General features: G+C 39.0%; 1 protein-coding gene across 2 annotated transcripts in view; it reads left to right on the top strand.

The window, feature by feature from the left end:
• Positions 1 to 879: 879 nt before the first annotated feature.
• LOC148423244 (high affinity cGMP-specific 3',5'-cyclic phosphodiesterase 9A) overlaps positions 880 to 10272 on the top strand; it is a 39228-nt gene continuing 29835 nt past the window's right edge. The window contains exons 1-7 of one of the 2 annotated variants that reach the window (XM_088415668.1): positions 880 to 1026; positions 1763 to 1912; positions 2033 to 2084; positions 3279 to 3381; positions 4680 to 4822; positions 4917 to 4976; positions 9537 to 9714. In XM_088415668.1, coding sequence (XP_088271794.1) covers positions 939 to 1026; positions 1763 to 1912; positions 2033 to 2084; positions 3279 to 3381; positions 4680 to 4822; positions 4917 to 4976; positions 9537 to 9714 — 774 coding nt within the window. In that variant the 5' untranslated portion in view covers positions 880 to 938. Of the gene's footprint in view, positions 1027 to 1762; positions 1913 to 2032; positions 2085 to 2116; positions 3071 to 3278; positions 3382 to 4679; positions 4823 to 4916; positions 4977 to 9536; positions 9715 to 10272 lie in introns of those variants that run through there. The other variant, XM_088415669.1, reaches the window with a different exon arrangement.

The raw sequence follows: 10272 nt of genomic DNA, 5'->3' as shown, positions 1-10272 counted from the left end.
GGCCATCCAGACCTACTGGACCTCTATACCATAAATGTGGTAGGACCCTCTAAGGTCCTCCATTTGTTGCAAAAATACGTTCACATCAGCTTTATGGGATGTGATGCCTTCTACAGCTTTTTCACTTTTCACGTTTGCATTCTCTAATTTACTTTTCCTTTTTAAATTTTCTGCGCTGTCTTTTTCTATCTCGCAGATTTGCTATTTTTTGAGTGTTAAGCTGGCCAGCGAAATTGTATTTAGTTATCCACAAGGGGCCGGTTCTAATAATAAATCAGTATCACCCCGGGGGCCAGAGAAAACCTTCTTGCGTGCCAGATCTGGCCCACAGGCTGTGCTTTTGACACATGACTCAGTGACAAAAAAGTGAGAGCTAATCGTTGCCCATCTCAGTCACTATCGACAAGCTCAGGGTGCAGTCTGCTGAGCATACGTTCAACTGAATCTACTATATTCGCTGCAGGCTGGGGGTGAAGTGGGGCATAGATGTAGGGGTTAGGCGTGGGGGGTGCTCAGTGAAACCCGAGATCCAAAACCCATTGCCCGCCACTGACTTATAGTATGATTGAGAGCATGAATGTTAAGAAATATATTTATCATGTCAAGGCAATTTAATTTGAAGTTTTTTTGTAACTGTGTTCTACCTGATGTATTTCATTGAAAATCTCCATCTCAGTGTTTTAAAAGATCTTTCTATAAGGTGTTCTTTTTCACTGGTGGGGATAATAGCAGTTTACTGTTAATGGCTTGACCGCCTTAGTGTCATCTTGTGTCATTTGGAAATACTGGCCAATGAAGAAAAAAAGGCGGGGCTGAGAAGAGGTGGGAACAATAATAAAGTGGGGTGGAGTGTTGTTTGAAGTAGGATAATGAGGTGAAACACGCTTCATTCAGACCTACGATACAAACAGCAACGTAAGCGTCTCTAAATAAATGAGATGGCAACAAAAACTATTTACTTCACTGTGAATGGGAGACCAGAGCAAGCTGAGTTCCCGGTGAATTGTCCTGCACAGGATGTCAAAGGTAAGAGCTGGGTATTTACTGCCTTCATTTTGAACGGGTCATATATGAGTATTATTCCTTATTAAATGCACACTTTACATTTTCATAGTGAAATGTGTCTTCCTGAACTCACCAATAATGTGATTGAAGATTGTGAATGGAAGGATCTGATTTTGATTATGATAGTGGTGATCGTATGTTAATGTTAACTTTTAATATGAAAGTAACGTGAGACCTGATGTGCACAGCTTGTGTGGAAACACAGCCCTCACAAATTGGTCATAGAAAGAACAACAACGGAGCAATGGATGTTTGCTGATTTTCCAGAAACATACAGCTGCCACTGACAGCTCTTTAGTCAGTGTTTTCACTTCCATGGCCGTCAAACATGGATGTGTATTATTTAAAGGGTTTGTGGCAGGCCAAAAGTGTATAACCTGATGACTCATAAAAAGACCTTTACCAACCACATTTTAAAAGTGATTTGTCACCTGTTATGCAACTTCCATATGAGTTGTGTAAGCTTAAAGCCTCGGTGTGCATGCAGTGTACTGTAAAATCAAAGCAAAATCAGACATTTAACGCATATATTTGAAATTTTCTGTTTGAAAAGGTAACATTGAATGTGTGTGCATTTTCAGTCACCCAAAAGCTGAATTAAAAAAAAAAAAATCTTTAAGTTGCTATTTAAACTTCGACCCAGAAGGCTTCTTGTTCCAAATCTGCAAAACATTTCAAAAACTTTCAATCTTTCCAGATCTGTTCCGATCTGCAGCTGAAGCTGGTCCACATGACATCTTAAAGCTTTACAATCCCAAAGGCAATATAATCAACATCTCACCAAATCTGGAGCCTAACAAGCCAAGCATATGCTACAAACTGGAAGTCGTAGCATCTGGCTGCAACAGTGAGCCAAACACACACACACACACACACACACACACACACACACACACACATAGGCAGCATCATTAGTTTGCTTCCAAAACATTTGACATGATCATTTTGTCTGTTTTTCCAAAACAAGGTGTTGAACTCTCTGGTGCCCTGGGGTTTGATCTCTCATCCATGGAGAAAAGGTTTTACACCACAAAGTCATTCAAGATTTAAAAAAAAAAAAAAGAATAACATTTGTAAAAGTGGATGCACAGGTTTTGATAACCTACATTAATATTTTCTATGATTTATTTTTAAGATTCAGTCATACATAGGAGAAAACAATTGATAAATTGCTCACTACTGTAGCAAATACTGAACCAGAAAGGGTTGATGACGTTATTGTATATCAAAGGACAAAGTGTAGTACAGTGTTCTCTCATTTTTCACAGTTAATAAGGACTGAAAAGACCACACGAAAAGTAAAATCTGCAAAATAGGACCCACTCCCCCTCTTCACCCCCCAGGCATGTGTATGTGGGTACCAGAATTTTTAAAATATGAAAAGTATATATAGTTTACAAATTTGAGACAAAGATTACCGCAGTACACATATTTACTTATATTCATTAAACCTTATACAGTAATTGTACTATTATCCCTTCCCATTTTCATCCCTTGGCCGTAATTGGGAACAGGGTGAGCCGAAGTTGCCCTCGGAGTTACGCCACTCGGACGGCAAACTTGAGTGGGACCAGGAGCTGAACAAAAGTGAAAACAGAGGAGCAGAGTATACACTCGAAATTATTCATATTTATTTATTATTTTTATATCATCTTCCCAAAGCTCTCTACTGTACTCCTTCAGCCGCGCAGGAGCCAATCAAGCGTCTTTTAAGAGTGCCTGTGTACCTATTGATCGGTTGCCTTCCCAATCTTGTCCATACTAGTGACTGCAGTACCTCCAGTAGCTATCTCCAAGTGAATCTCACATGTGAGTGGCAACGCACAGCTGAAGATGTACGATAAGGATGAAAGAGAGCTTTGGGAAGATTTACAAATGCTGTTGTCATAAATTGGGAGTATCAATGTATACGACGTCCAAGGAGTGCCTGTGGCATGTGCGATTGCAGTCAACTGGTCTGTTTGGCATGCAGGAAACATTCACAGTGCATCTTTCTGCAATACAGGTATAGCATTTTTTTTTTTTATTAATGAAAAAAAAACCCGGAGCACTGAAAGCACAAAAAATGAATCAGTGAGGGAACAGTGTGTATAGAATTTGTGTACAAGACCTGTATTACTGTATTACAAGTTAAATCTACCTTAACTAGCCATGTTTTTACATCATTTCATGAAGAAGTTATATGTGTAAATGCAATTGTGTTGTGACCTCAGACTCAAATGCCTGGAAAAGAAAGTCCTCCTTGAAGCAGGAACTACACCAGCAGTCATCTATGAGATGAAGAAACAGGTGGATTCATTCCGGGAAAAACTGGAGGTGCATGGAAATAATTTTTATGCTTCAGAGCTTCTTAACATACTGTGTTGAATCGGTTATCAAAAATACTTCTTAATGATAACTGATAATGACAATACAATGTTGCTTACTTATCAAAATTATTACATAAGTACCTGTGGTTTTTTTTTGTGAATTGTTTGTATTTCTCATTTTGTAGTGCAGCTATTTTGTTTGTATTCACTGAAAGTATTGGAATAGCAATGTCACTTTCTTCATTTTTGTTGCAAACTGAAAACATTTGGGTCTCAAATCAAAGAATACAAGCCAAAAAAAATTCTGAATTTCACATTTTATTTTCAGACGATTATAATTGTGCAAAAAAAAAAAACTGGACAGAGCATGTTTTTTTTATTTGTTGTAAGAATCAACCCATTTTCAAGTTAGCAAAAGTAATGGAACATGTGACTAATGGGAATTTTCGGTTCAGTTGTTTGCTTTTAGAATGATTGCCTAAACATATCAGGGGTGGCAAATCCAGTCCTTGACAGCCGATACTCTGTATCTTTCATGATGTTGCTCTCCTACAACACACCTGATTCAAATAATCAGCTTATCAGCAAGCTTTGCAGTAGCCTGATAATGATCCTGTTCCTTTGAATCAGGTTGGAGCTCAAGGACTGGAGTTGCCTCAACCTAAATTAGACGCTGCTTGTTTTGGGCTTTGAGGTTCACCTTAAAAAAATTACATTTGCTTTTAAGCAAGCAAAGAGCTAAAACCTCTGAGAGAGAAAAGCCAACATTTTGAAGTTGAGAGACGTGGGAAAATCAATCAATCAGAGCTAAAGCACAAACATTGGACATGGCTAATTCAACAATTTGGAATGTCCTTAGAAAAAGAGCGCAATACTGGTTTACTGAGCAACAAACATCAAACAGGCCAGCCAGGGATAATAGCAGTATAGTAGATGACAGAATTTTTGTGAAAGCTATAACAAAAAGTGCACCAATCTCTGTTCCAGTACAGTACAGTACAGTACTGTTCCAGTACTTTGCTCACTTGAAAAGTGGGTGCTCTGTCCTGGGTTCTAACCCTTGCTCACTTGAAAAGTGGGTGCTCTGTCCTGGATTCCAACCCTAACCTAGTGAACTGAAAGCCTTAAGTTCTGAACTTTTGTCTCATTCTTCTTTTGACATGAAACCCAAATACCTTCATTATAAACAAAAACAGGAGGTGAGCTTTCCCTTCCAATATTTTAGGAGAGGATCGTATCCTAGTGAAGTAGTTTAAGAAGCATGTGTTGTTTAGCTTACTTCCATTTTGAACTGATTCATTTTAGAGTGTGGAGCATCTGAGCTGGCTTGGGTTATTTAAGGACTTGTCGAAGGGAGCAGACAAGCCTTCTCCATTCTACCACAAGAGAACGTTGCATAAAACAAAAGAAGAATGTGAGCATGTGCGTGAAAAGTTCCTTCAAATGAGGCATGTGTGACTGTATAAATCCTTTACAAAAGCACATCTATTTTGTAATAATGAAACCATTTTTAATCATTATCTTATGGTGTCACCTTCACAGCTCTCTGGAAGTATCAGAGGAAGTGAGGCAATATTTAAAGACCCCAACGTTTGACAACTGGTAGGTTTGGAATTGGCACATGTTGCACAGTGTTCATTTTGTAAATGATAGCCATGCATAACATGTAGGCCCCTCTGTATTTCTGAAAAAGATGTGGCCTCATTGTTTTCTTATAGTCAGCATACTCATCTCAATATCAATAGGCCTATGAAGGGCTCACATCTCCAAAGGCTCATCATAAGAGGCTTTATCAACACCATGTTTGAAGTGGGTGCAATGTGCACTGCATTCACTGTGCTTCATTAGTCTAAAACCTTTATAAGCAAAACAATACACATGATAGAGATGAGATTTTGCACAATGAAGGTATGGGATGTTATATCATGGTAAACCACAGGGTTTTGAGGGCAGGCAATAGTTATACAGACTTTTGAAGTTCACAAATCTCAGTTCCAGCCTTACTGGGTGGAGTTTCATAATTTTTCTCCAATTACTGTACTGCAGTTTTGGCTTACATTCCCCAAACATAAATTGTGAGTTAATTGGCTTTTAATTGTCCAGAGATTTGAATGTGATATAGAATGGTTGTTTGTATGTGTATGATTGACTAGCAATCAGGCATCTCTTGCCCAAGTCGAAAGCAACATTTCTCACCGACCAGTGTTGGTAATGACATCATTTAAAGTACAGTAACGACATTAGGTAATGCTTCTTTTTTTCAACTGCCAACCACCCGCGATCTTGGTGGGAGGGGGGGTGGGGGGTGGGGGTTGGGGGGCGATTGGTGACCTTATGACACAATAGAATGTGCTGTTTGCCAAATCACTGCTTTATAGTAAAACAGCCAAACATTCTGGTACGATTTTATTTTTGAAGTTCCTCCCAGATGCTTGGTCGCGACAGCAGTCTACTGATTCATATTTTGTTTCAGAGACTGAGCTGCCCCTGATGTAAACAATACAGTGTTGTTTTTTTTATATTACGTTCAATTTTCAATTTAGGGTGCTAAAACAATTGACATACTCATTTTTTTAATTGATATTTTAGGGTTTTTTTTTTCTTTTTGGTGACTTTTTTCTTCATATAGCATGATGTCATGCTATCTAAAGCTCTTTCTCTTGCGAGCCAACCTGAATTAAATGCGCTAACCAGAAACAAATAATCAAACAGAACAGAAAGCAAATGGCGTATGATCAACATGACACAAAACTTCAGCATGTCCACCAAACAAAATGAAATAAAATGAAACAAAACAAGATAAAAGACAAACCAATGTATGAAAACTCAAAATTCACAAACACGCACAAACTTGTAAATGAATGAAAATACTGTCTATACAATGTTATAATTGTGAGTGACAATGCTCCCAATATGCTCAAAGATTAACAAACTGGCACACGGTTCATGCTTTGCCCATATTCTCAATTGCTCAATAGCTTCTCACCTTGAAAAAGTTTATTTTCATATCTTGTTTTTCATAATGTACTGAGAAATATAAATATTTTTCATTTGGACAACTTTTTCAACTCCTGCTATGGTCGTGTTTCTGGCATTATCTGGTATAAGAGCGAGATCGTTATCCGAATGTTCCAATCAGCGAATGCTTCCTTCAGTGCCGTAATCGTCACATACAAGTTGGTTGCACATTAAGTCCATGCATATGTGGTGAATGTCACACTCCACTTGAGAAAGTTCTTTTTGAACTTTGTTCCTTAACTTGTTATACATTTCCGGCACATATTTCTTGGCGAAATGCTGTCTGGAATGTGTCTTATACCTCGACTCAATTGTTTTTATCATGTTCCAAAAGCGCCTGCTCTCAATGACACTTTTCAGCCGTAAATCTGGCTTTCCCGTTATTGCCTTGGACCTTGCTGAGTTGTGGTTCAATTGCGTAATTCTGGCGTAATTCTCCTGCTCCGGCCTCAATTAAAAAACCCTTCATGACAAATTGCTGCCCCCTCTTGGCGAAAGGAGAACCCCGACTGAAAGGTAATGGACAGTGAGCCGGGAATGTGTGTTTGTCGTCCTGGTCACTCAACTCAACCCTGCCATGCCGTCTTTGCCGGGTGATAACTAAGGTTTGTTGTACTTCCGGTGTATTTGATGGTCGCTCGACAAAGTTTGCAAACTTTGTGCTGGTCTTTGACCTGCTTTCCATCATTCTTAAATAATCTAAATGATTTCCAAACATTCGATTTTAGGTGAAGAGCGCTTTTTATTTCATACGCATTGTCTGACATGTTGCTCTTCATGGCTACACAGACGCGCCACGCACAGCCGAAGTCAAGAATCATACAGGTAGTCAGCACGATAATCTCGCAACAGTTCACATGTCAAATCACTTTGACAAAGCACAACAGTGATATGTCACAGATCGATAACGGATTCAAATGGGATTTTCTACACAAAACAGTTTTTTAAATGATATGGTATGTTGTAGCTTGTCCAATTCCTGCCTGAAGAATGTTTATTTTATTTCTCTTATTTGAAAAGAACATATTCAATCAAAATTTCCTGATAATAATGTAAAATTTTAGTGTTTTAAGAATGTCAAATCAATTTTAACGAATAGAGCTAATAATGTCTACCGAGCACGAAAAATAACACCTTTATGGTTAATTTCTGCTTAGCTGGGGGAGAATCTATCTCACCTCATCGAAAGAAGTACATGCTGATATATTACTCTTCACTTTCTTTCGTTCAAGAGGTCATTTCATCAATCTGCGCACAATGAAATGGAAATAAAGTGCAAAAAAAACAAAATCTCTGCATGTGTTCTTCCCAGAGACTTCTCTTCTTCAATTGTTTGCGTACGCCACTTCGGCTTTTGTCTCATCTCGTGCACTGATTTATTAGCTAAAAGTTCAAAGCCAATCAGTAATCATTTGTCCTGACAGCCCTAGTCAAATGACATTTGTAACCCGCCCCTATCATATAACACAGGAGCACTCAATATGATAACCGCGAAAAGCAAGATGATTATTGGCAATATTCGGCATAATTTTGCTGAAAAAACTCCATCGGCTCGTCAGCGTGATTTGGGTGTAACGTCTTCAAGTGATGCCTTAAATGATTTGGCTTCATGCTGTCCGCTGCCAACATTTTTAGACACAGAAAACATCAGTCTTTCCTCGTCTCCCACTGCAATCACAGTGAAGCCAAGCACTACATATGCTTTGTCATATTTCCTCATCTTAGCTTTTGAGTGCCTTTCTTTTGTCTAATTATCTTCAGCTTTCTCCGCCTTTCTTTTCTTCCCTGTTAAAAATATCTTAAACTTGTTTCTTAAGGTGTCCTTTACTCATTTTATATCACCTGTTGGGTGTAAAATAAACCCTACGCCAGGGTTGTCCAAACTTTTTGCAAAGTAGGCCAGATTTGGTGTGTTGAAAATGTAGGGGGGCAACCTTGGCAGGGGTTCTTTACAACAGCAGTTAATTTAGATACATTTCAGCGAGCCGTTCTGTGTTTAACATTTGCTTTTTTATTTTCATTTCAGCGATCTTAAGCATGTGTTTTGGTTAATTTGAAACATGCATATCAAAATTGAATTGACATTAAATATTGAAATTGAATATTCACTTAACTTCACTTTTTTTAAACACTTTAATTTACTTTTTTGTAACAGAAGTAATTGTTCTACTGGGTGCAAATTACATTTGAAACATAAAAAAATATCTCACCATGGCAGTTTAATATTTATAGAATTTTTAAACAACAGAGAAATTGACAAGTAATAGTCATATCAACAAGTGCAGGGCTCATTTAAAATATGAAATTAGTAACTATACATGTTGATTGGATTTTGAAATGGTTATTATTCTGGTGAAAAGTGAAAACCTAAAAAAAAAAAAAAAAAGTTTTCAGACTTATCGTAAATGAAAAATGACTTGTCCGCATGAGTGTGGTGGGTGAAACTGAGATCTGGAGTGCAGGACAAAGGCCAGGTGTGGCTCTATGGCAGTAGTATAGATGCGCAAGATGTCTTATAAGTGAGAGTCCGATAGCCGTGTCCTCACATGGCTCTTATTTAAGTTCATAACCGAGAATGTCTTCTCACACAAATATATCGAAACGAACAAGCTTAGCATTTTCTTATCAAATGCTCAAATCTCTCGGAAACTTGTCCTTATCCAGCTGTCAGTAAAAGTTGGCGATATAAATCTGGCGGTGCTGACCGCAGCTCACTGCGTCACACTGCAGCTCAACTTTCTTCCTTTTGTTGATCGTCGCCATTTTAGAAAATTAGGGGCTCATACAGTCAATTACTCATATCGTAATTTGCTGTTCCTAATTGAGCCTATAGATGACAGTATTTAGCACACGCAGATAACAGCGCTGCTACCCAATGTATTAATTCTCCATGCGGGCCAGACGTTATTGATTTTATGACAGTGGCTGCATTTGGCTAATACTCCTTGTGCAAACTCAGACAATGAGAGCGCCACTGCCATCTACTGTAGTGGATCTGCAATTACACTTTATTCGAGTACAGCTAAAAATAATTTGCATGCCCCCCCCCCTCCCCCCACTATTTGAGAAGCACTGAACTAAGGTAACATACTCACTGCACCTTGCTTGCCTCAGAATGTTTTCTCTCTTTTTGTGTGACTGCAGGCAGTGGGAGGATTCAGAGATAATGGTGCTTCTGCAAGTCATGTACACAGACTTGGATTTTGTCACAACCTACAATATTGAACCTGAAGTATTACAACAGTTCCTGTTTGAAGTGTACCACAGATATAACAACATACCTTTCCACAATTTCAAGCATTGCTTCTGTGTCACCCAGATGGTGAGTCACACTTAGTGAGTATTTGTGTGTGTGTGTGTGTGTGTGTGTGTCTGTCATGGTGAAGAAAGAAATAAGTCTACAGGCAAAGTTCTCAATTTACTGGTCAATCTACATTTGTGGGACTTGACCGAAAGAACGAGATCTTGGATACAAGCGGCCGAAATGGGTTTGCTCCACAGGGTGTCCAGGGGCTCACTTAAAGGTAGAATGACAAGTTTGGTCATCCGGGAGGGACTCAGAGTCGGGCCATTATTCCTCCAGATTAAGAGGAGCCAGCTGAGGTAACTCGGGCATCTGGTGAGAATGCCTCATAGATGCCTCCCCGGTGAGGTCTTCCAGGCATGACCTCAAGGACAACCCTTGACAAGCTGAAGAGACTACTGCATGGCTCTGGGCTGGCTTGGGAAAGCCTAAGGAACCCTCTGGAGAAATTAACTGGAGAGAGTGCTTCGGCTAATTCTGCCGTCCCCACGACCTGACCCCAGATAAGTGGGAGGGTGGCCGGTTAGTTGGTTCGTTGAAATATTAATAATAATAATGCATTTTATTTAAATGTGT

Source organism: Hippichthys cyanospilos, chromosome 5, assembly GCF_059441005.1.
Source record: "Hippichthys cyanospilos isolate Australia breed blue-spotted pipefish chromosome 5, RoL_Hcya_1.0, whole genome shotgun sequence".
Classification (NCBI taxonomy): domain Eukaryota; kingdom Metazoa; phylum Chordata; class Actinopteri; order Syngnathiformes; family Syngnathidae; genus Hippichthys; species Hippichthys cyanospilos.
Note: the sequence above shows the minus strand (reverse complement) of the source record. Positions and strands in the feature narration are given on the sequence as shown.